The sequence below is a fragment of the Callorhinus ursinus genome, unplaced genomic scaffold, assembly GCF_003265705.2.
Source record: "Callorhinus ursinus isolate GAN/ISIS: 27379988/994484 unplaced genomic scaffold, GSC_fseal_2.0 scaffold17, whole genome shotgun sequence".
Lineage (NCBI taxonomy): Eukaryota > Metazoa > Chordata > Mammalia > Carnivora > Otariidae > Callorhinus > Callorhinus ursinus.
In genome coordinates, this window is record NW_027397079.1 from 14,709,187 (window position 1) to 14,735,642 (window position 26,456).

The window sequence follows — 26,456 nt, forward strand, 5'->3', positions numbered from 1 at the left end:
TATTCCCCAGGATGCAGTGTCAGCCTTACTTGCAAGAACATCAGCCGAGCTGTTGGCTGTGGAACAGGAATTAGCACAAGAAGAAGAAGAAGAAGAAGAAGAAGAAGAAGAAGAAGAAGAAGAAGAACCCGGGCAGGAAGAAGAGCAAAGAGGTCCAGATGGAGATTGGTAAAAACAGTTGTTTCCTTTTGCTCTCTGGGAACTCAAAGAGGATGTGTTTAGTTTCTTACAAGAAATTTTCAGGGGAACCTTCATAGGTTTGTTTCTTATTACCCTGGAATTTTGGAGAACAGTGCCATGCCAGGGAGCCGCCATTAAAGGAAAGACCTTCTTTGGTCATCAGAGAGTCGAAGAAGGCAACAGGGAAATGGCGGGCAGCATCAGCGTGAACACAGGAAGGAGGCTCTTTGTTCCTGCTTCCTTCAGTGCTGACACTCTTTCCGGAGCTGTTTGAAATTTTAAGTCTAAAAATACCTGTTTTGAAAGATGTGGTGGTGTATTGTCCATTCATACATAAATTTAAAACTTACTTTCTTTTTCTTTAAACTACCAGAAGTACCATTGTACCATTTAGGTTCAGGCAAGTCAGGGCACATGTTCTAGAAAACGGCTTCTGAGTCGTCACTCTCTGTTTGTTACCACTTCCATCTTCTTTTCCTGCTCCCTCCTCATTCTCCACACCCCCACCCTTAAAAAAAAAAAAAAGGTTACTATAGCTTTTGTCTAGATTCACATACAGAAAAGAACTGTATTCCCTGGTTTGCAGTTTTCTCTAAAAACAAATCTTGGTGAATGCGTCCGTTTTTAAAGTATATATGTAAAATTATTTGGATTGATTTTAATGTATATGTAGTTGCTTATACTGATACGCTTGAACTACTGTTAACACATATGTATAGTGTGTGTGTGTGTGTGTGTAAAACTTGTTACAAGCTAACAGTGACAAGATATGTCGTAAATAACAAACTCTTAGACCTTTGGAAGGAAGGCTTACTACAGTGATGCACCAAGGCACCGATGTACTTTGTTCTTATCAGAAGCCCTTTACAATGGTTATGAATCAGAGTACTACAAAAATAATAAATACAAGAGTGATTATAAGGTTCATCATGGTATTTTAAATACCAAGCCTTCTTTGTGTATGGAAAATACAATTCATTTCATATATGTTTCAGAAAATGTAGCATAAAGGAATTTATAGCTCGCAGAATTCATTGCTCGCTCCCCTGCGCTCACTGCATGACTAGGCGTTTAATTACTGGCGTGTGCCAATTTGTCAGAAAGTCACCAATCACAATTATAGCTCAACTTTGAGTTATCAGTGGAAGAAGTGTTTCCGTTCTAAGGACATGAAACTCAACAAAGCATGAGGTATTCTAAGTCATGCTGGTACTATTGTGTTCCTGTCCATGCAGGTTACACAGACTATAAATTGTGTGTACATTCTGGAAGCCTGCTTATCACGCCACCTCAGCCCATGCCTTGGCTTTTGTTAAAGACAAGATCATATGGCATTGGGATTCTTGTGATGTCAGTAGTAGAACTCCCTTTTCCCAGGGTTTTACCCCTGCTAGCCTGTAAGCACAGTTGACCGTGGACATATTTTTTTTTTTAAGATTTTACTTTTAAGTACTCTCTACACCCACGTGGGGCTCGAACTTAAAACCCCAAGATCAAGAGTCGCGTGCTCTTCTGACTGAGCCAGCCAGGCACCTGGATAATGGAGATTTTCGGTGCTTATGTCTTTATTTGCTTTTAGAATAAAGTCACTCCGTCCTGTTGTGAGATTAATTTTACAATAAATAAACATTGTAGTGAGTGTCAGTTTTTTAAATGGCAGGGTTAAATTTTATATGTGATTTTTTTTTAACATTTTATTTATTTATTTGACAGAGAGAGACACAACGAGAGAGGGAACACAAGCAGGGGGAGTGGGAGAGGGAGAAGCAGGCTTCCCCGCCGAGCAGGGAGCCCGATGCGGGGCTCGATCCCAGGACCCTGGGATCATGACCTGAGCCGAAGGCAGACGCTTAATGACTGAGCCACCCAGGCGCCCCTTTATATGTGATTTTCAGACTATTTCTATTTTAATATCTAGGAATTAGGTGAAATTTCATTCATTTAACTTTCCAGTGCCGAAGTATGGTGATGTTGCTGCGTGTCGCTCGAGTCAGGTGGTGGTTGTGTCTTTCACGCGCATGTGAGCTGCAGTTCGCGCCGCAGCCGCGGCTCCAGTCACCGTGCGTGAGCCGCGTTCACTGTGCCGCCCGGGGCGCACACCTGCCTCACCTACCTGGGGCCTGTTTCCTTCTGTCTTGTCGCACCGCAGGTTGACCATGCTGCGAGAGGCCTCTGATGAAATTGCGTCTGAAGAAGAGGCCCACGTGAAGTTGCCAGAGGGCAGTAGCTGTCCAGGAGACTTGTGCTCGTGCCCGAGCGCACCCGAGGCGGAGGAGGACGCGGGCAGGAGAGGCGAGCGTGGCTGTGATGACCGCGGGCGCCAGCCACCTGCCGGACCGTGCACCCTGGTGAGGACCCGCGGCCGCGCGCCCCGACGCCCCTGTCCGATGGCACCGCGCAGGCGGAGTCTGTCCCGGCTGAGATCCCGTGTTAGGATTTTGTGCAAAGCTCGTCCTGAGAGGCGTTTGTGGAAATGGGCTCTTAAGAGGCAGTGGAAATGCTGTAAAATTTTTAAATGGGCCCCAAATATTCATTCTTCGCTTACATTTTATGTAAGAAGATGAATAGTGCTATCTAGATCTCCATAAATGTCCTGTGAATATGTATTAAAAGCATTTCCAGAATGACTACCAAATTCCAGGATAACTACTGGATTGTGTTAAGTTTTGTAAATGTAAGTTTATTTCCATCTCAAACCTGAAGTAAACATTTGAAGTTCCTCTTGGTTCCGGTGGGGTTCTGGTTGGAATCTGCTCTGGAACGTGGCAGGTGGCTCGGGTTCCCGGCGGGTGCCAGCCAAGTTGTGCAGCAGTAACTTTGCTAGTTGAGGGAGAGACGTGTGGGTGGAGAGTGCATTGGGATGTTGGTAATGGAGGCTAGGGAATTCCAGTTCTTTATTCCCGGGGGAAATAGTATTGTACCCTGACCAAAGACTTTTCTTGAATAAACCAGCGCAAGGCAGGTTGGAATCCTTTTATACACCTGAGATCAACAATAACCATCTGCATGTGCCTGGAGAGTTTGTATTTTGAGAAACTTCTGTTTTTACTTTTATTTTTTGTTACATTTCCAAAGAGAAGCCAAAAATCCAAACTCAGCTTCAGAGCCTTGCTATTTTCAAATACATATAATTGCATATTCTATATGAAACTCTAACTTTGTAGTACATTTTCATTTTCTTGTATGTAATTGCTTCTATCATTATTCTGGAAAAAAAAAGAAAGAAAAACCTAATTGGAACGCTGAGCAGCGTTTAACGATGAAGTATTCCTAGATAAGAGTTGCTGCAGAACCACACTCACCCTCTGTAAGTCTCAGCCTTCCTCGTGTGGGTCTGATGTGTTAGAGACGGCACCTCCGTTTACGGGCGACCCCGTCCTCCCCACGGCAGGTCACTTCCTAACTCGGTGGAGGGCCCGCTCCCCGGGTTCCCATCTGGAGTAAACACCAAGCCCTTCTCGCCCCAGTGGCCCCAGTGCTGGGTGAGGCTCTGTTGTGAGATAGATACTTCTTTTGTCCTTAGAAGAAAGGAGCAGACAGGTATCCAGGCCCGTCCGCTCCTGACAAACTTTGACTTCCATTCCAGGTCGATAAAGAGACAAACACGGAGGAGGCCGGTGATGCCGGCGTGGCGGTCCGCCCCAAAGACCGCAGCTGCCTGAGCGCCCGGCAGCGGCCCTTCGTGCGGAGCAGCGTGATCGTACGCTCGCAGACCTTCTCCCCGGGGGAGCGCAACCAGTACATCTGCCGGGTAAGGGGGCCGGGCGAGTGGCCCCCCGCGGACGGGAGACTGGGCACCGGCAGTCTTCAGACTCCAACTGCAGACACACAGGGCTAAAACCGCTGTGAAACATCCACGAAAGAGCACACTCCTATGGGCCTTCTCAGTTTGGGTTGTTGTTTTTTTTCCTTTTCCTAAATTTAATGTCTCATGAACTCTAAGCCATTTATTTGGCAAACGTGAAATTAAGGACCTGGCTGCTGAGTATATTTGTACTTCAGTCTTTATTTAGAAACTTAAAATTCGTTGTATTTCTGCAGTACATCCTATATGCTTCAAATCACGTTAATCCCACAGAACCAGAATTGTGACTTGGGTTTTAGAACAAAACTCATCTTTTAATAATGCCTCTAGACACGGAATCAGATTCACAGTTCTGTAGAGAATATGGTGGGATTTGCATCAGTTTGCCAAGTTCTATTTCCGGAAGTATTTATGACTTACAGTAATATAGATTAATAATTATAAAATGGTTTAGAAAAATACTTTCAAAATTCTAAATTTATTCATTCAGTTCAACAAATACTTTTATGAAGCACCCGCTGCTAAGCATGTTTCTAGACAGTTGGTTGGAATTCCTCTGTGAACAGAAGAGCCCCAGAGCCTGGCCCTTGCAGAGCTCACATCCTTGTGAGTCAAGCCAAACAGTGAACATGATGAACAAATTAGGAAGGGTCTTGGGTGGGGACCGAGTCTCAGGAAAACAGTGGAGCAAGTTAAGGGGGATTGGGCATGGTGAAAACAAGGGTCTCACTCAGGTTTAAGTAGGGTTCAAAGTAAGCATCATTGAGAAGGTGCTGTTTCAGCCAAGACCTGAAGCAGGTGAAGGGGTGAGGATGGGCTGTCTGAGCCAAGGGCATTCTAGGTTTTTCTAAACTGTGACTGAACTCTGATCTGGTTGTAACCCTCTAGGTTATACAGACCTTCCTTTTTAAAAATGAATATTGCAAATTAGCTAAAAATACAAAGGATAATTTTATTTCCAAGTATGTATAATTATCTTAATGCAGGAGTTCTGATAACTACCACCAAAAGGCGATTGTTGAAATTATGTGAGAAAACTTAGTTGTTTAAGAAAAGCACAGAACAGAAAAACTTGTTTGGGAAGGATTTTCTTAAAGAAACAACTTCCTCACCACCTGCTTTTACCTGATAAACTTCTCAGTTGTAAACCACTCGCGCTCTGTTATGCAGTGATTTTCTTTTTTTTTTTTTTTTTATCCTTTGTTGCCAGTTGAATCGAAGTGACAGTGACAGTTCAACCTTGGCTAAAAAATCACTGTTTGTGAGAAACTCCACTGAACGGCGCAGTTTGAGGGTCAAAAGGGTATGTATTCCCCCCAGCAACATCTCCCTGTCTCAGTCCAATCCAGAATCACAAATTGTGAACTGCTGAGCATCATTGCTCCATGCTCTTGGGCCGCTGCATGTGATTCCAGAGAGACACAGACGTGTTAGTTATGGAGACGGAGGGAGGGTGTGCTTGAGAGCAGCCGTGCAGTGCTGGTTTGGATCCTGTGATAATGAAGCCAGGAAATTCACTTTGCGGTATCGATGGAAAAGGGGCTTGCTGAGTGGGTTGATGGTGCTGTGTCCCCACACCGTCTCTGGCTCTCGAGCAAGAGTGTAACACCCAGGACCTTTTTGGACGGGCAGATGTTCTGCTAAAGGAGTACACAGTATTAGCAACTTGCTTAAAAAGCAGACATTTTTGGGAAAGCGCCAGTTTTCCTGGAAGCCGTAGGTCTCTGAGCCTTAAAGGATAAGTCTGAGAGAATATTTAAATAAATTAAAAGGTTGGACTGTTCAAGTAGTTCAACAATTCCTGCTTACTCCAGCTGAAATGCTAATGAAAATTATTTGCTTACTAATGATTTGTGGAGCAATAATGGACTTAAGCTATTATACTTTTGCTGAGATGTGTTGTTTAAATAAGCACGAAGCCCTGCGTGTGCTGAGCTCTGTGGGTGAGGGAAGCACCGCCTGCAGGAGGCTTCAGTCTAAAGGAGGCATTCAAGGAGCGCACAGGACTGTTGAATGTGCGGTGGGTGAAAGAAAGGAAGGAAGTTGGGCGCCTGCGTGGCTTAGGCGGTTGAGCCTCCGACTCTTGATTTGGGCTCAGCTCATGATCTCAGGGTTGTGGGATCCAGCCGGTATCGGGCTCGTGCTGAGGGAGGAGTTTGCTTGTCCCTCTCCCTCTGCTCCTCCCCCCTGCTTGTACACCTGTGCTCTCTCTCTCTCTCTCTCTCATCTCTAAAATGGATAAATAAAATCTTAAAAAAAAAAAAAAGAAGGAAGGAGCTCATCTGGTTGGGAGTATCTAAAAGACTGTGTGCCGGAGATCCATGGCCTTGACACCTGGATAAAATTTCAAAAGAAGATGGTAGCGGGGTGGGAGGTGGGGAGGAGGGATACCATTGCAGTCCTCGCCAACATAGTGACATCCCGCTGACAGCACAGAAACAGTTACGGCGGGCATACTTACACCATAGAAATCGGCGAACCCTACACCCCATGCTCCTCTCTCCACCCATGCCCCCACCCAGAGCCACTTATTAAATGTCGGCCCGCACACCGCTGCACATGGGAGTCCTTAGAAAGGTTCCATCTACATAACCACGAGGAAGGATTTCTGATTCTGAAAAACCATACAGCCAAAGAGAGTGTGTGTCTCAGGGATTCTGCTGTGTAATAGGTTTGTTAGAGCAGAGGCTGAATAGAGGGAACCTGATAAGAACGTTAGAGAACATTACAGCAGTATGTGCTGGGTGAGGAAGAGGAGTGGTACGAGCTCTTCAGCCCTGGGTGAGGGCTCTGGAACAGGAAGGGGATGCAGGCCCCCACCCCCATCTGTCATGAGCACCACCGCCATTCCAGATCTGCAAGCCCGAGTACTTCTCAAATTCGAGTCCCTCCCCTCGCATCAAATAGTGCCAGTTTTTATTAGTAACCTCTTATTTTCCATTCCCACTGCCAGCAATCTGGGCACAAAATACCCTCCTTGTTCCCCTCCACTGTTGCAGTCTTACCCAGCCTCATTGGACTTCCTTTCCTCAGGCAAGCATGACCGGCCCCGAGCCACCTCTCCCTTCCCTGACTTCCTGTGGCACAGCTCACTGCTGGAAGTCTTCAAGGTTAACAAGTGGGGCTTCTCTTCCTGGGGTTTGGCCCTCCACCCCCCGCCCCCACCCCAGCAGACATTTAGTCACACATACACTATAATTATTTCTTGCGAAATAGATAGGATTGGCTCTGGGAAGAGCACCAGTGATTCACGGGTAAAAGTGGATATTAGACCATGGGAAATCGAGGAAGGAACTGGGATTTCAGCATATTGATGAGAGTAGGGGCTCAGAATCAGAATGACCAGCTACATTCTGGCCGGCACCTACAGAAATGATGGCTAAAGGAGTGCGCTCTGGGGGTGCGGTCCCTGGTCCTGAAATGGACGAAGGGTCAGTTTCTTGTATGTCTGTTTCACAGAGGGCAGAAGCTCTGTGTAGTAAATTGGCCAGGCCAGGAGAGGCTGTACTAGGGTAACAAGTTAAAAAATCTCTGTGGTTTAAAACAATAAAGTTTATTTCTCGCTCAGCTACGTGTTCGTTGCAGGTTGGCTAGATGCTCTGCTCATTTTGTCTTCGCTCAGGACCCACGCTGACGGGGCCTCTGCCTCTGAATCTTTGCTGTCCCACTAGCAGGGGACAGAAATCCACACATCTCACCCTGGCTTGGAAAGGCTTCTGCCCGGAGGTGGTGCCTACACAGCACTGCCACATCGGCCAAAGCAGTCCACCTGGCCGGTGGTGCCTCACTTCAAAGGAGCCAGGAAATGCTGGCTGTCATGTGCCAGGAAGGACAAAGAGCAGAATAATGAGTACCCACATAATAAGGGTGTTTTGTTGTGTTGTTTTCTAACCCTGCAGACGGTTTGCCAGCCAGTCCTGAGAAGAACAGCACAAGAACGCCCAGTGCGCACATCTCTAGACCTAGAACTGGACCTTCAGGCATCTCTAACCCGGCAGAGCCGCCTCAATGATGAGCTGCAGGCCCTCAGGGGCTTGAGGCAAAAGCTGGAGGAGCTGAAAGCTCAGGGAGAGACTGACCTTCCGCTGGGTGTGCTGGAAGATGAGAGATTCCAGAAGCTCCTGAAACAAGCTGAGAAACAGGTACAGATCTCAGTGTCCCCACCGTCCCTGAGGGGCGGGCGCAGAGTGCATCCTAAAGCCTGCCCTGTGGAAGGTCCCCGACTTACACCTGGGTTTGACCAAGTCCTCAGGTCCTTTTCCTGGAACTCAGAACACTTTTTTCCCATTGTCATAGGCCTTTTTTTAACCTAGGCTACTGCTAAGAGAGTGGGTACTGCCACCCACCAGGGTACAGATAGGAGGTCCCCCCACCACATCACCCCCACCCCACTGGCCACCTGCCTGCCAGCAAGGAGCACAGCCGCCAGGGCGAGTGGTGGTCTGTTTCTGCTCAGCAGTCGTCTCCGTCTCAACACGAGACTTGGCAAATAAATACAATATAACTTTCAATATAAATGACAAATTTCATTTGAATTTTCTGAGTAGCTGTTTAAGGTTCATGAACCACCTCAGTTGTAAATGCATTGTTCATTTTAATGCTTCTAAATTTTCACATTCTTTCTTTCCTTCAAAAAAGATCACACTCCACATACTGGCATTATTTCCTGCCTTTCACCATACAGGTTACTATACAAAATAAGGTAAAATCACTGATTAAAAACTAGGGTATTTGGGGCGCGCCTGGGTGGCTCAGCTGGTTAAGCATCTGCCTTCAACTCAGGTCATGATCTTGGGGTCCTGGGATTGAGTCCCACAATAGGGTCCCTGCTCAGTCGGGAGTCTGCTTCTCTCTTTCCTTCTGCCTCACTCAAAATGAAATAAAATTTTTTAAAAAATCTTAAAAAAAAACTAGGGTATATTTCTACTGTTCTGCCACCTACCTACAACCAAAATTTTCTGGAACCTGCCTATTTATCAGTTGGTTTATTCTCTGAAGTTTAGAATTCATATTTGGGTATAGGAGAGTATCCAAATCCATACGTAATGTACAAATAGAATTTTCCACATAGTTGAAATATTACAAATGCCAAAACATTATTCTTTCAAGCGTTTTGGTGGATGGAAATCTGAAATAGATTATAAACTTTCTTAAACTAATAGAAAATCTTGTCCATCATATAAACTTCCCTTTTTGGCCTGGAGTTATTGTTTGGTCACTAGTGTGTGGTACTACAGCGAAACTGAGTCGTTTAATTGACTAGCACTACTAATCCTGGATGGAACTCAGAAACTTAATGAATGAATTTTAGGGATCAGACTGATCCCAGTAATTTTTAGAGAAAGTTTAAGCAACAAAACGTATCACATATCTGTATTATGTCCCACCTGATAGAGAGAAACCTTGGCATACAGTAGAACATCGGTAAGTATCTCTGTTCAGTGGAGAGTTGAATTGTAGGCCTTATGTTTGGTCCTGTAGAGACTACCAGGATAATTAGACACTGTCGTGCCCTCTCAGAGCTTATGGATTGGCAAAGGAGATGAGCCAGATACACCAGGTCCTCAAGAGAAATCACTTTCTAGTGAAATCAGCAAACGTTTCATGGAGGAAGTAGCAAAGTGGTCTTGAGGGCAGGCAGTGGGATTTCATCCACAGTGGGTCGAAGGGCCAGCAGGTGCAGGAACCTGCAGCAGTCAATGTCCAGGGTAGCTCTCGACAGTGAAGGGTCCATAGATATGAGCCCCCAGGACAGCAGTGCCACAGAGTGGCCATCTCTGACAATGGAAAATCGCAGCAAAAACTGAAATCACCAACCCTTACATTTGTCACCTTGATAATAACCATTGCTTTTATTCTCTTGAGTCTTTGAATTCATCATCAACAATCATTTCAAACTCTTGGTTGACATTGATGAACTCTAATATCATGGAGAAGCATCACAATCTTTTGACCCCTATGGGTCCAAGGCTTTCAAAGCTGCATGAGAGTTTTACAACTACAGATTGATTGATTGGTTGATTGATTTTTTGAAGATTTTATTTGTTCATTTGAGACACAGAGATACAGAGAGAGAGAGCATGAGCGGGGGCGAGGCAGAGGGAGAGGGAGAAGCAGGCTCCCCACTCAGCAGGGAGCCCGATGTGGGGCTCGATCCCAGGACCCTGGGATCGTGACCTGAGCTGGAGGCAGACGCTTAACCATCTGAGCCATCCAGGCGCCCCTACAAGTACAGATTTAAACAGAACACTGCGTCTTTGGGCTTTTTGGTGTTTGCTTGTTTTTGATTTGTCATGATCTGAAATTCCAGATCCTTGGATATCAGTAATTATAAAATCTTTTGGGACTCTTTTTTTTTTTTTTACCTTATATAATACTGCTAAATTCGTCTGTGAACTGCTTTGATGGCTATCTAATTTCCAGTGTGTGGAGAGAGGCTCAGTAAAGCAAAAAGTTAGTTATTTGAAAAAAAACTAAAATAAACAAAAATAGACAAAGCTCTGGCAAGATCAATGAAGAGAAGATGCACATACAGAAAATTATAAAACTAAAGAGGGATAGAATTACGATAACTGAAATGTAAAAGATAAGTGAATAATATCAAAGACACAGGCCCATAATTTGGACAAGTATCTTGGAAAATGGAACATACTAGAATGGATGAAGGGAGAGAAACAATTGAAAATCCTATACCTCTTAAAGACATGAAAGCGGTGATTAAAAATCTATCCACGATGAAAACGTAGGCCTAGATGTTCTGTAGGCAAGTTCCACCAAACTTTCAAAGATTACCTCAATTTTACATAAACTCTTCCAGACACCAGAAAAAGAGAGAACACCTGACAACTCGTTCTCTGTAACCAACTTCCCTAATACCAAAACTAGACAAAGATATTACCAAAAGGAAAAATCACAGGCCAGTTCCATCCATAAGTATAGATGCAAAAATCCTAAATAAAATATAAGTAAATATAATCCAACAATGTATGTAAAAGATACTACATTGTGACTATGTTGAATTGTGCAAGGATTCTTTATCACTAGAAAAATCATTAGTACAATGAGTCCCCTCAACAGATTAAGGAGGAAGACGCTTTGATCAGTTCAACAAATGCAGGAAAAATATTGATTAACGTCCATATTCATTCATGTTTAAAACTCTTGGTAAGTTAAGAAGAGATGATATCTTTAACTTGGTAGAGAATAACCAAAAGCAAATGCGGTCCTACATAGACGAACATTGGAATTGTTCTTTAAAATCACACACGGGCATTCAACGCTCTTCTGCTCAACATTGTATTAGAACTTCTAACCGATGTAAGGCAAGAAAAAACTAGAAGCAGAGAGACGGGAAGGGAGGAGATAAAGCTGTCATCCCTGGCAGATACCATATTGCGTACATTAAAAATCCTCAAGTTCCTACAAAGAATAAGAGTTTAACACGATGTGCAAATAGAAGAATCATTTACAAAAGTCCATTGCACTGCTATTATACACCAACCAGAAACAACCGGAAAATTTAATTTTGAAGATGTTTTTTACCACAGTATCAAAGAATATCAAGTATCAAGGAATAAATTCAACAAAAATTTGTATTATGTTACCGGGAAAACTTTAAATAACCTTATGAGGAGAGTAAAAAAAAAAAACCTAAATTCATGGGGAATTATGTGCTACATTCGTATAGAGCAGAGGTCAGCAAACTTTTCCCAGGACGGGCCCAAGAAGAAATTTTTTGGCCAGAGGGTTCTCATTCACTGACCTCTCAACTCTCCCATGTAACACAAGAGCCGCCATAGAAGGGACATACATAAATATTTGGCTGGGCTGTGTCCTCAGAAAACTTTACCAAAATAGATGCAGGCCATAGTTTGCCACCCTGACCCAGAGGAAGAATTACTATTGTGGAAACAGTCGATTCTCCTTAAAGTGTCCCGCAGATTCAGTGTCATTCCAAGCTGAATGCCTACACGGATCTTCCTGGAAATTGGTGCAATTAATGCAAGAAGAAGAACAGCCAAGACCCTTCTGGAGAAGAAAAACAAAGAGCGGGACTTGCCCTGCAAGAAATCAGGGATCGTTAAGCCGGTAAAGTTGGTAGATAGTAAGGATGTGGTGGGAGAATCAAGAGACCAACCAGTGGTGTGAAATCAGGGCCAGAGACAGATGCACGTGCGTGTAGGGCCTTGCCGGGTGGGGAGGTAGCAGGTCAGCCTGTGGCAGGAGGACGGACTATTGAGTCAGTGAAGCTGGGGAAAAGGTCAGGAAAAGAGGTGTTGGATGCCTACCTTACCTACAAAAATCAACTTCAAATAGATTAAAGACTTAAATATCAAAAATCAAAGTCAAAAACTCATAGTGAGAAACGTGGGGTGCATCTTTTTGTGTTTTGATTTTTGTATCTCTTGACACCTGTCTCCTGCATACTTGGCGATAAGGTCGATTGGGCAGAATTGATGAGAGTCTTGAATGCTGTGATGGGGAGCTACCAGAGGTTTTTGAAGAGGAGGCTTCTTTGGGAAACTTGTGGTAGAGATGTGTGTACGACATCAGCCGGTTCACTTGCCACAAAATAAAACGGGGGGAGCTTGGGCAGGATCCAAGCTGTCTGATCCTGATTGAAAGAAACAGGGTTGAGGCATCCTTTCTGAGATCAAAGTATCATAAATGCACCATTTCCTAGGTGGATTGGTTTTAGTCTTTCATTGTATAGAACTCTGAGACCTTTGCTGGTGTTACTAGATGACTCAAGGTTTGCAGGTTTTTAGGGTGACTCTTGTTTTCCTTCTTCATTAAAGAAATCCTTAGTGCAAGTAGATGAAAACGGAGGGGTATAGAACCCCGCAACCCAGGAGATCTTCGGGGCTCACTTAGATGCATTGTCAAGTCTCTGAAAACCTGCGCTCAAGTAAAAGTTGACGTTTGAGGCACGTGTGTTCATTTTAAGGATCTGTCCTTTAATGAGCCAGTCAAGAATGTGTATCTGTTCTCAGCCGCAGAACATTCTGGGAGGGCGGTCCTGGGGAACTTGAGCAGAACTGTTCCCTGTAAAGGAGAAACACCTCTTTAACGCAAGTCTTTGCTCTCCTGGGTGCCTTTGGCCTAGCAGGCAAACTCCCATGTAAATGCCCTAGGGGAGCGAGAAGGCCACCCTCTTGCTGCTTCTGTGTTACGGTGCATTATGGTGGATATTCCATCCTCCCTTGCCAGAAATCTCCTCTGCCTCATTAAAGCCTGCTGAACTTGCTTGCCGGCCATGATTTTTATCCTGTTTTGAGTTTTGCTCGCCCCTTACCCACCACTAGAATACACTGTTGCCTCTTGACTTGCTGGTGGTTAGATAAATGCAGCATAGAGAGAGTGATGAGAAACGGTTGGTGGCCCCAGGATAGCTTGACCACCTGAGGTTAGGCACGGCCCTGGGACCAAGGCACTGCCCTCAAGGTTAGGCACGGCCGTGGTGTGGGCATCTTGGTCCACGCTGTGCCTTGGTTGGTCCTGGGACCAAGTATCCCTGAAATCCCGGGGTCCAGGGATATTATCAGGTCAAACCTAGGGACTTAGGGAAGACACTGCTTCGTGCCTGAGCCTCAACAATTCTGACAGATGATTCTGATCCCAGCATATCATGTAACGGTCACCATCTAGGGAAGTAATGGCAGTGATATGGAGTGGCCTGTTAACACTTTCCAGGCTGCGGCGATCCCTGGCTGCCCTGTTTTCGTACTTATCATATGAGCCCATCCGACTGTTCTTACTGGCAGGAATAATCGTGGGAGTATCAGGTAGGTTTTCCAGGCATAATACACAGTTGAACTAAATTCCTTTGTAAGTGACCTCTTTGAAAACTGTTAACAGCTGTGTCATTCAGGTAGCTGTGTGTCGTGAGTGGTATTTTCCCCTCTCATCTCCTACTTATTAGCAGTTTGTCCCCATTTCAAGTCACCATCTGAAAAGTGGGTGCCGGCTGTCATACCGACAGGTGCTCTCATTTCCCGGGCCTACCCCAGAACCAGTGTCTCCTTGAGAGTGCTGCTGCAGGTGTGCGAGGATTTTCGTGCTTAAAACCTCAGCACAGCCCAACACACTTCTGCACAAAGCCACGTGCAGTTGGCCTCGCCGGCCGAGTTAACTCGCATGCCACGCTGGATGCATTTTGCTCATGGAGCAGGCCTCCTCCCACCACCATAGCAGCACTCATTCAGCTAAGGCAGGAGCGGGGCACTTGGCCTTGCAGCTCCCCAGAAATACTTCAGAGATCCTGGGCGTTTGCTGTTTGTAGCACGACTGCGAAGATCCGAGATCTCTGGAGTGTTGCCCAACGCGGGACATAGGCAGGTCTTGTTCCGGTTTTGGAAAGTGTCTTAGGAAAAGTGACACTTGAGAATTCTTTTCTGTAAAATAGTGGTCTCTTTTTGTATTAATTTGCAGTTGTTTAGTCATGAAATTGTACCTACTTATGCATGATTCTGGCCCCATAATGAACTACTGATGATTATAATCATCCTTACAGAAGTGGCATTGATGATTATGCTTAGAAATTTAATTATATCTTAATAGAGGTTTTCTGATCTGTATATCTGATGAACCGTCACTTAGTTGGTTTCATAATCAGTTTGCACAGCAAGATACTGAGGGAAAAGAGCTGAAGGAGGGTTCGCTTGCGATTGTGCGGCGCGTGGGCTAAACACGCCTGTCCCACTGCGTCACTGAGGGGGCGCAGCCTCGAGCAGAGCAGAGGCGAGGTAGGGGAGGAAGGACATGGCCCCTGGGTGCTGCTTGCTCGCCGTAGGGCCGGCCCCCGGGAGCCCTGCACACTGCATCTCACAGGCTTCCTCTGGCAGAAGGAGGAAAGAATCGCTCTAGTGGGGGCACGTGTGGGTGCCAGGCCATCCCGCGGCACATGTGGCTTCAGTGGGAGAGTCTCTGGCAGGGGCAGGAGGCTCAGAGAAGGGACATGAGGGGAGACTCTGGGGGTGCCTCCATGAAGTCCCCCAGACCCCACAGGGAGCTGATGACCACAAGGGCAGCAGGAAAGGAGAGGGTCTGGGCTCACATGTCAGGGGCGTCTGATTCAGAGTGAGAATCTTGTTTTCCAGTTCTCATCAGGCAAATTCCAGCATTGATGGAGTACTTGGAATAAACGTGGAGATGTGTCTAAATAATTAAGGGCCATTAAGAGCTGAGGTGGTTGTTTTCATGATTTTATTCAAGTTTCCATACCATTGCAATCAGTTTCCTAGATTGTTAGCGTGAACGTCAGATGGGGATGCTATTAATAGCTCAGTACAAACTCCTTTGTTAGAGTTGATGCACATAAAAACAAAATGCTATATTTGTGTGCGAGATACAGGGCTGAGCTCTTTACCCAGCCTGCTGATATCTGGTGAAAAAGTCTTTGGTAAACGTTGGAGGTCTCAGTTGAGGGTGTAAGTGTGAAGGAAGAGAGTGACTGTACCAGCAAAGGCCCGGGAGCGCGGCGGGATGGGAGCTACATCCTCTTTACCAGGTCTGCTTTCTCACTGCTGTTCTCCTTCCTTCCTGTCACAGCTCCTTCCTCGTCTAACAAACTAAAGACAAATCAGCCTTAAAAAAATGCCATAAAAATGTGCCTATGTGGGGCTTCTACCTTTTCCGTGCTCAAATAGGATTTTACGTATTTAATCTACAAAATAAGGGGATTGGATCAGATGACCCCCGAGATCCCTTGCAGTTGCAAAATCTGTGATCTGTTTGAGATCAGATCTAACATGCTTTCAGTATAAGTGAAGGTGCGGAGAGATGTGTGGAACTGGAAGGCTGCGGGGCCCAGGAGCCAAACCGTTAGGGCACAGGCCGTGCTTCGAGAATTCTGCAGTCCAAGGTGAGATGGGGTTCCTTGAGGCTTTTCCATCTAAAGGCGTCCGCGGCTGGGTCTTCCACAGGCCACTAGAGCAGTGCTCCTACGAACTGTAGGAGCTGCGCTAAGCCCGCCACCCCTGCGTCTTGTCTTCCTTCTGCCCGAGGACGGCTGTTGTCTCAAGCGACAGGGAGGATGGAGCGCTCAAAGCCAAGTGCATGCATACCATCGTAAAACCATTTGATTCCCGAGGACAGCTGGTTTTTTCTCTTCACGCTTACCAACTCTATACAGAGACGACTTGAGTTGCATACTTGGCTTTCTCACCACTAACGTTTGGAACGGCCTCGTCTGCGAAAATACAGACGATTTCGGTGGTGTACCTTTCATTATGGCCACAAACGTTGGTAACCACTATGGACTTCTCGCTCCTGCTTGCTCCTCATTTCCACATCCACTTCTTTGTACACATGCACGCACACACGCTGCCCTTTGGTTCCCACCATTTCCCTGAAGTGGTGGGGATTTGTGGGATTTTCAGCAGCCCGGTCATAAAATGCCTGACGGTGAGCAAAGAGCCTGCCAATTGCCATAAAAAATACAGCTCCCAGAAAAGCAGTTACTTGAAGGCAGCAGCAGGTCCTGGATTTGCCTCCCTTGTCAGGAAGGCTGTCAGGTCTCAGGGTCACGCTCCATAACCTTCCTCCTTTGTGGTGGAAGGTCTGTTTTGTAGTTCAGAATAAAAAAACTGAATCAGTCAGTGGCTTCGTGTATCGTACAACCCCTCAGGAAGCAGAGCGAGAAACGTAGGACCGTAAATTCGGACTGGATCGTGTTCCTTTATTCCATTAGGCTTCTCAGCGTGGCTGTAAGTAAATCACTGGACCTTTCTGCAGGTCAGGCGCCCATGGCATAAACTAAAGGTTAATCATACTCCTCTGGAGTCTGGGGCATAAAAAGTGGCTTCCAAGCCTGTGAACCAGGCAGCTTATCATGACTTGTTGGGTGAGGAGAGGGGAGGGGTGCTGAGGAAGGGTTGGTATTTTTCCAAAGGAGCCTCATGTTGCTTACAAAGCAGAAATTCCTTTTTCTTCCTCAGAGTGTTTCCCTGTCAAAACGCCAAAGTTCTGTGATGCTAGCCTTTTTTTAAAAGCTTAAAATAATACAGATGTTAACATTTTTTAAAGTTAGAATCTGCTAAGAAAACCATGTGTCAAAGATACTAATACCTCATTCAACAAAATAATTCTTACTGATTACAGTGAGGTATTCAGCATGGAGATTTAACTGCCTGAAAGTTGGCTGCTCTTATTAACAGCTGACAAAAATTTCATGATGTATTTGGTCACCCAGATTTTGAGAGAGAGATACAGATGTGTAGGTACAGACACATAGACAAAGGTAGTTTTCAGGGAAGTACGCGCTTCTTCAGCAGGGAGAGGAAGATGTTTCGTGGCGGACAGTCTCATTTTGCCCAGAAGAAACAGACTTCAGAGTGATTTTGCAGTGCCCACAAACATGCTGGAAAGGCAGTAGCCTCAGCCTTATTTAGAGGGACCATCTTACCAGTGTTCTTCCGCAGCGGGTTAAGACAAGACCCCCGTACTTCCATTCCTGTGGAAGGTGACCGAAGGCGGGACAGGGCCCGGGGAGCCTGTTGTAATTCTCATCTGATGAAATACATCCCGGAGAAACTGGCCCAGATTTTCTTACCCAAGTATACCCAGTACGTACCTTCTCTCTCTGGCCTTTTCCGACCTGTCCGTTGTTTAAGTCAATAAGCGGATGGCTATGTTAAGATTGATTTATTCATGTTGCATGTTGCCAAGAATTAGGATAGCAGCAATACTTTTGTCTACGTACCAGCTTACCAGTCTGATAGACCGCATCATGGGAGAAGTCATTTGTTTCTGTTTACGAAGTCAGTGGTTCCTTCTCTGGGACCTGATGAAAAAGTATCCGTTTGCTAAAGATAAGACTTCACAAAGTAACTAAAAGATCCCATTTGTCCCCTTTGAATTCGAATGACATCAATTTGGAATCTTCGAGTGACAGCTAAACTATCTCACCAATTGCAAAATAATCAAGAGAGAATTATTACTTAGCAAATAAAGGCTGCCTTTCTAGACAGAATCTTTCAAAACAGGCAGAGGAAAGTGGGGCAGTAAAAAATATCTGGAAAAGGATCCTTTGTGGTGAAAAAAATCAGAAGTTAACTGCAGGGGATTATGATTGGCAAAGTACTAGGAGTGCCCTTTTGCACGATATTTAGCTTTCCATAAGGTGGGGTGAGTATGCTTGATGCTTCGTAAGTACTTGCTGGATAAGTAAATTTTTAAAAATCTCATCTTTCCGAAAAGGGCCACAGCATTTTTACCTTCAGATTTACAGGGAGTAAGTACACTTGTGCTTTGAGAATATTTTAAAATTTAAAAAGATTTTCTTTAGCTAAAAAATTACCATATGCTTATTGTTCAAAGCCAAATAATACAGAAGTGTAGAAAGCAAAAAGCAGCGATGCCTTGTTGAAGTCCCATTCCCCTTGGCATTTGTCCTTCCGGTTCCTTCTTATGCCATGTGTGCGTGTGTTAGTGTTATTTGGAAGGGTTCCACAAAAATACGGTCATGAAGACAAATTGTCGCAAAACTTGATTTCCTCCCCCCACCTAATTCTATGTTCTTCTGTGAAAAAGAGCTTTCCATTTTAGTAAATGTTGCTGTAGTTCATTATTTTTAAGTCATTCACCTGTAGATACATCGTAATTATTTATTTATTCTAATGACAATTTCCCAACTTTTCAGTTATTGGACAATGTGGAAATGAGCATTCCTGTACATTTTGGGACACCGTTCTGGATTCAGTAGTGTTTCCAAAGCATAAATGCGTAGTAGTAGAGTTGCTGGTCCTGTCAGTTTGGCTGCCAACCAGCCACAGGCAAAGGCCTCGTCTCTGTCAAGTCTTATAAGGCTAAAACTTTGTTCTTTCCTTTCCTGGCCTTGACAGAGTCTGAAGCAGTGGGTGCACATGGGAAGACAAGATCCTTGTAATCCCCCTTTTGCCAGCACCAGTCCTCTCTCCTTCCAAAGTTTATAACAGAAAGACTTGGCTTTTTCAAGTCCAAAAGGATCTCGATGGGATTGTCCAGTCAATTTAGATTGTAGGCTGCAGGCCACCACCCTTAGCAAGGCTGTTTTTTCTTCCTTCTCTTTGTGCCAGTGCTGACTTCTGGCCTGAGTTGATCTCTGTCTTCGTAAGATTTTGCCTTAAGCTGCCAACAAACACCGACATTCTAAATTTTCCCAACCATTTCCTCTACAGCCCCAGCTGCCACCACCATGACCAGCGGCCCCCACTAAGCAGCGCTACGTTTCGTATTGTGTTGTTGGAGCACAGCCCTTGGGAGCCCATGGGGAGAGAGGCTGACCAGTGTTGGGGTGGGGTGCCTCCCACATGAACTGAGTCTTCCTGGCCCCTAACTCCCTTCCCCCAACACCCAGACACCCCCCCCCGCACTTTGGGGGGGCCACATGTGACTCCAGATGCTTCCTCCTGGGCAGTTGTAGCACAGTTCTCCCACCTCTGGAGGCTCAGGCATTGGGACATACACCCTGCGGTCCCTCGGACTCCCAGTCCCTTTAAGGTTCACAGTCTGGTAGGTGAGAATGGTGTCACTTTGATGAGACATGTTTATTTGCCATTCGTGTTTATTCCGAGAGACACCTGCTCATACCCAGTGCCCTTTTCTTTCGGTTATGTCCTATTTTTCTCCTTGAAAGACCCTTTTCTACACCTATCTGTTTTTTGAGTTACAAATGGGTTTGTTGACGCTATCATTTGTCTTTTGAACACCTTTCAAGTGAGAGAAGTGCAGGTGTTTGCTCGAATCTGAATCTAAATCCATCAGTCTTTATTTTCTGGCCTTCTGGAGAGCTTTTGTGGTAGTCAGGCATCACTGGAAAAAAACCCAAGGCTGTTCTAAATCTTTTGAGAGTTACTGAAGCACATTAATCTTAAAAGTCATCATCTAAAAGCCTGTTTTTCCCACAGACTGACACTCGTTCCTTCAGCCTGTGTCCGCTGCACCCCCACTTTGTGCAGGCGTGTGGAGGCACTGGGGAGTCTGGCACCGAGGAGGGCAGACAAGGCCCCACCCTCGAGCCACTTCCGAAAGGGAGGCAGGGTAAGGGTGCCTTGAAAAGAAATCTCTAGGTCCTGTGCTGCCCACAGGTCTCACTGTGAAAATGGCTGGTACTTGGTAAATGTGCCGGAGAGAGCCTGAGACACAGATTTGAGTAAACCAAGTCACGTTGCATCTTGTCAAGGATAAAAGGAACAGTGGTTTCTGTTGGAGTAAGAGCAGCGACGTGGTCACCTCCAGCACGAGGGAGCTTCCTAGAGCGTGCTTGGCTGGCTCAGTTTCCCCAACACCCTGGGGAGGATTAGGAGGGAAGCTACCCTGTTTCACCACCAAAAATTCTGTCTAGAATTCCTTTTCTTAAAGCAGCTTCCCAAACAAATGCCAAAAAGCCCCTTCGCATAGTTACAAGATTTCACTCTTTCCCCAAACTCAAAGTAACTTAAATTAGATTTCTATTTCTGCCAGGTGAGGAGAACTACTGTTTTTAAGTCTGTATTGACAAGACTGCTTCTAGATGACATTTCCCTTCATTAAGTATGTTATGTAACGTGATGTCTCCAGCCATTTGACTCTACTGTAATTCATTTTATAATACAACATCACAAGCAGCTTCTGCAAGTAGAGGCAGTTTTCAAAAACAAACCACTGGTTTAAAAATCTTTATTGTGCACTTGGACCTCTATAAATTATGTTAAACAGTGCCAAAAAAAAACCCAAACCAAACCAAAACAAAACAAAAACAAAAAACCCCAGATACAGTCCCTGCCCTTCTGAAGCGTATGGACCCATGTAAACAGCTCAGACCCCAAGGCGAACCATGAGCCAAAACCCTAAATTAACAACCAGACAGCCTCTTTGCTTTACATGCAGGTGGGAGTCAATGCCTTTGTGGAGGTCAGCTTCTACATATGGATAAGTCACATAATTTCCAAATATGAAGGGACGAGGAGTAACAACTAGCACATTTATACCTAAGCCTTATTTCCTATTTCACAGTTCACTTATGTAGCTAAGGAATTGTCCTTTTAGATGATGTGTTCTTAAGCTCTAAGTCAAATTAAACAAAACCGTGATTATTTTCTCCCTGATAGTGGGGTGATAGAAATGCAGAATTCTACATAGATATAGATGTACCTATAGATGCATGCAGATATACTCATGTTGTGGATAGTTTTCCAAAAAAAGCACGATATGCCTGCTTTTATCTCCTGTAAATCTAATGTAACCAAATGTACATTTATCTAGATGCTTAAATTGCTAACTCCCACTTCAATGAACATTGCAGCATGGAAATAACTTAAATATGTGATTCCAGAAGGCTAATTAAATAATTATGCTATAGCTATTAAAGGATCTTATCAAACTATTAAAAAGTTATGGACTTCCATTTCCTGGATTGGCCTATAAGGAAATCACTACTTTGCCCTAACAACAAGGAAAGAAAATGAACAAACTGAAAAATCAACAACTCTTCTTAGATCTGTCAGGAAAATGAGGTCATGGGTCAAAACATTGCCCCCAGAATTGGAGAGAGAGGCAGCACAGAAAATGACAACTCACCAGAGCAGAAACTCTGAGGGAACCAGTACCAGGGTAAGAGAACCTAGACTACAATTGATGAGTCCTGGAGGCTCCATGTAGACAAGCCTAAGAGTTAAAAACTCCAGGGGACCGGCCATGGGAAGCCCCCACACTTCTGTGGATTCCCATCTAGGAGCTCTACTAGATCCTCTTAGTGAATACCAGAAAAGAAAATCTGTGCTTCCACCAGAGAGAGGAAAATGTTGAAATACAACAGAGCATTCTGATAACAAGAGCTGCCCTCAGGAGCAACTGTTTTACTAGAGTCTAACTTAGAAAAGTTTTATGAGAGCCTAACCAACTTGGGGAAAGATAAATACCCACTCCAGCCACCCTGTCTCACCTAAGGGATGCAGCGGGACTGAGAAGCCCTTGTTACGTTCTCCGTTGGGGGCACAGGCTCCCCAAAAGACTGGACTTAATCATAAGACTATAAAAGACTTCCTGTCCCCCACACCTCCTCTTCATTACTAAAGACCTACTTACAGAGTTCCAGTCACCTGGTACATTATGTCTGTTTGGACTTCAACATAAAATCACCAGGCATACTGAAAGAAGAGACAGAAAAAAACATCAGAACCAGACTTAGACATGGAAGGGATGTTGGAATTAGGAGACCAGGAATTTAAAACAGCTATGATTAATGCACCAAGGGCTCTAATGGGAAAAGTAGACAACATGCAAGAATAAATGATCAATATAAGCTGAAAGAAAAAGGAAATTCTAAGAAAGAATTAAAAAAAAATACTAGACATCAAAAACACTAAAAGAAATGAAGAATACTTTCGATGGGCTTGTAAGCAGGCTAGATACGGATGAAGAAGGAATCTCTAAACTTGAGGAAATGTCAGTAGAAACTTTCAAAACTGAAACTCAAAGAGAAAAAAGACTGAGGGCGGTAAAAAGGAACAGAATATCTGAGAACTGTGGGACAACTACAAAAGGTTTAACTTACACATAATGGGAACACCAGCACAAGAAAGAGAAAAACAGAAGAAGTACTTAAAGCATAATGATCGAGAAGTTGTCCAAATTAGTGTCAGACATGAAACTACAGATCCAGGAAGCCCAGAGAACACACAGGATAAATGCAGAACAAACCAACCAAAAAACCCTATACCTAGGCATATCACATTCAAAGCAGAAAATCAAAGATACAGGAAAAATCTTGAAAGAGGCCAGAGTAACTTCTACAGGAGCAGAGTTAAGAACTACATCTGACTTCTCCAAAGCCATGCAAGCAAGGAGAGTGGAGTGAAGTATTTAAGGTGTCCAAGAGGAAAAACAAACCACCAACTGAGAAATCTATACCCTACAAAATTATCCCTCAGAACTGAAAGAGAAGTACTTTCTCAGACAAGTGAAAGTTGAGAAAAATTGTTGTCAGTAGACCTGCCTAGCAAGAAATGTTAACAGAAGCTCTTCAGAGAGTAGGAAAATAGTATAGGCCAGAAACTAGGATGTACATAAAGAAAGGAAGAGCACTGAAGAAGGAATTAGTGACAGTAAAGTTAAAACTTTTATTTTTCGTATTCTTAATTAATCTAACATAATAGTTCAGAATAATAATAGCAACACTGTATTTGACATATATATGCTTGTGTGTAAGTGAAATGAATGACAGCAATGACACAAGGGACAACAGGGAGATATTAGGAATATTTTATTTTTATATGGTACTTGCACTACCCGTAAAGTACTGTGGTGTTTTGCATATTGCAAAATATTGGACAACCACTTAAAAATGTTTTAAAAAGTATAATTGACATGCTAAGAAAGGAGAGAAAAATGGTCATATAGGATGCTCAATTAAAACCACAAAAGGCAGCAAAAGAGTAGAAGGCAAAAACAAACGAGCAATGACAAGAAAACAATAATAAATATGGTAGGTATCATTCCAGCTATATCAATAATCATTTTATTTTTTTAAGACTCTACTTTTAAGTAATCTCTGCACCCAACGTGAAGCTCCAGTTCACAACCCCAAGATGAAGAGTCCCATGCTCTACTGACTGAGCCAGTCAGGTGCCCCTCGATAATCACTTTAAACATTAATGATCTGAATTTGCCAATTCAAAGAGATTGTCAGAGTTGAATAAATGGCAAGACCTGACTATATGTTGTCTACAAGAAACCCATTTTACATATAAAACACATGTAGACTAAAAGTTAAGGGATAGAGAAAAATATACCATGTTGACACTAATCAAAACAAAGTGGGAGTAGCTGTATTAATCTGAGACAGAGCAGACAGCTGAGCATAAAAGTTCAGTATAAAGAAGGACATTACATAATGATAAAGGAGTCAGTCCTCCAAGAAGAGGTAACAATCCTTAATGTGTATGCATCTAACAACACAGCATCAAAATATGTGAGGCAAAAACTGATATATTTGCAAGGAGAAATAGGTAGATCCACTCTTAGTTGGAGGCTTCAACACTCCTTTGTCAGAAATGAACAGATCCCAAAGGCAGAAAATCAGCAAGGACGTAGTTGAATTCAACCACACTGTTAATTAACTAGATATAACTGACATCCATAGACTACTTCATCCAACAGGAGCAGAATTCACATTCTCCTCAAGGTCACATGGAACATTCACCAAGAGAGACCACGTTTTGTGCCACCAAATACAACTTAAAAATACAAAAGAATACAAATCATGTAGTATCTACTCTCAGATCACAATGGAATAAAACTAGGAATCAATGACAGAAAGATAGCTGGAAAATCCCAAAGTTCTTGGAGACCTTACCACACGTTTTTAAATAACACATGGGTCAGAAAAAGGAATCTCGAGAAAACACATTTTGAACTAAATGAAAATGAAAAACCAACTTATCAAACTTTGTGGGATGCAGCAAAAACAGTGCTTGGAGGGAGATTTATAATAGTGAATGTATATACTGGAAAAGAAGTCAATCTAAGCTTCTGCCTTAGAAAACTAGAAAACGAAGAGTAAATTAAATCCAAAGCAATCAGAAGAAAGGAAATAAAAATTAGAGTAGAAATCAATGACATTGAAAACAGGAAATCAATAGCAAGGTTGCAGGATACAAGGTTAACACACAAAGTCAATTGCTTTTCTATATTCTATAGGAACGAGTGGAATTTGAAATTAAAAACACCATATAATTAGCACCCCCCCAAATGAAATAGTTATGTATCTAACAAAATATGTTATAAGATCTAAATGAGGAAAAATACAAAACCCTGATGGATAAAATCAAAGAACTAAATAAATGAAGAGATAGTCCATGTTCATGGATAGGAAGACTTAATATTGTCAAGATGTTAGTTCTTCCCAGGCGCCTGGGTGGTTCGGTTGGTTAAGCATCCAGCTCTTGATCTCAGCTCAGGTCTTGATCTCAGGATCGTGAGTTCAAGCTCCCCACTGGGCATAGAACCTACTTAAAAAAAGAATGTTAGTTCTTCCCAAATTGACCTATAGATTTAATGTAATCCCAGTCAAAACCCCAGCAAATTATTTTGTGGACATAGACAAACTGGTTCTGAAGTTTATACGGAGACACAAAAGACAGGTGATAGCCAACACAATATTGAAGGAGACAAAGTTGGAGGACTGACACTACCCAACATCAGAACTTACTGTTCAGCAACAGTAATCAAGACAGTGTGTTATTGATGAAAGAATAGACAAGCAGATGAACGGAACATCATAGACAGCCCAGAAACAGACCCATGTAAATATAGAGTCAACTGACTTTTGACAGAGGAGTGAAAGCAGTACAATGAAACGAGGGTCTTTTCAACAAATGGAACAACTGGACATCCACATAAAAAGAAATTAATCTAGACACAGACTTTACACACTTAGCAAAAATTAACTAAAAATTGATTGTAGGCCTAAATACAAAACTGTAAAGGACTGTTGATAAGGACTGTTATCCAAAATATACAAAGAACTCTTAAAACGCAACAATAAGACAATGAACAACTCAACTGAAAAGTAGACCCAATACCTAAACAGACACCTCACCAAAAAGATATACAGATGGTAAGTAAGCATATGAAAAGGTGCTACACATCATATGTCATTAGGGAACTGCAAATTAAAGCAAGAGTGAGCGACCACTACACACCTGTTAGAATGGCCAAACTCTCAAACGCTGACTCTTCACTGACAGCATGAAATGCTGGCTGATATGCGGTACAGCAGGAGCTCTTGTTCATTGCTGGTGGGAATGCAAAATAGTTCAGTCACTTTGTACACAGTATGACATTTTTTTTTCAATTCTTTCTTCCCCCAGCTTTGAGATGTAATTGACATATAATATTGTATAAGTGTAAGATGCAGGTTAACATTTTCTTACAAAAGTAAATAAACATGCTGTTGGCAAATGATCCAGGAGTCACACTTGCTGGTATTTACCCAAAGGAATTGAAAAGTTATGGACATCAATGTTATGGCATCTTTCCTTATAATTGCCAAAACTTGGGAGCAGCCAAGATATCCGAGAGTGATGGTACTTGTACTTTGGTATGTATAAACAATTGAATATTATTCAGCTCTAAAAAGAAATGAGCAATCAAGCCATGGAAACACATGGAAGAATCTTAAATGCATATTACTAAGTAAAAGAAGCTAACCTGGTATGTAAATTCTACTTCAGAAAACAGCTTTTAAAATGGTTTAGATAGAAAAAAAAGTTTGAAAAAATGAATAAGAGGTTGAAATGTTAGGAGATGTTTCTTGGTCACAGTACTGTAAGTAGTTTTTCATTTCTTTTTTCGGGCTCTTGGGTTTCCCAGACGTAATAAAATGATCACATATTACCTACCTAGTAAGATCTTTTAATACTTGTGACAATCAGTGACTGCGCTCCCTGCTGGTGAGAGGACGAACACACACACACACACACACACACACACACACACACACACACACACA

General features: G+C 43.5%; 1 protein-coding gene across 2 annotated transcripts in view; it reads left to right on the forward strand.

Annotated features, from left to right (window-relative positions):
• WWC2 (WW and C2 domain containing 2) overlaps positions 1-26,456 on the forward strand; it is a 198,998-nt gene that overhangs the window by 170,429 nt on the left and 2,113 nt on the right. For both annotated transcript variants that reach the window (XM_025886237.2, XM_073902287.1), the window contains 5 exons: positions 11-168; positions 2,330-2,528; positions 3,767-3,931; positions 5,196-5,288; positions 7,885-8,127. In XM_025886237.2, the coding sequence (XP_025742022.2) occupies positions 11-168; positions 2,330-2,528; positions 3,767-3,931; positions 5,196-5,288; positions 7,885-8,127 (858 nt within the window). The remainder of the gene's footprint in view (positions 1-10; positions 169-2,329; positions 2,529-3,766; positions 3,932-5,195; positions 5,289-7,884; positions 8,128-26,456) is intronic.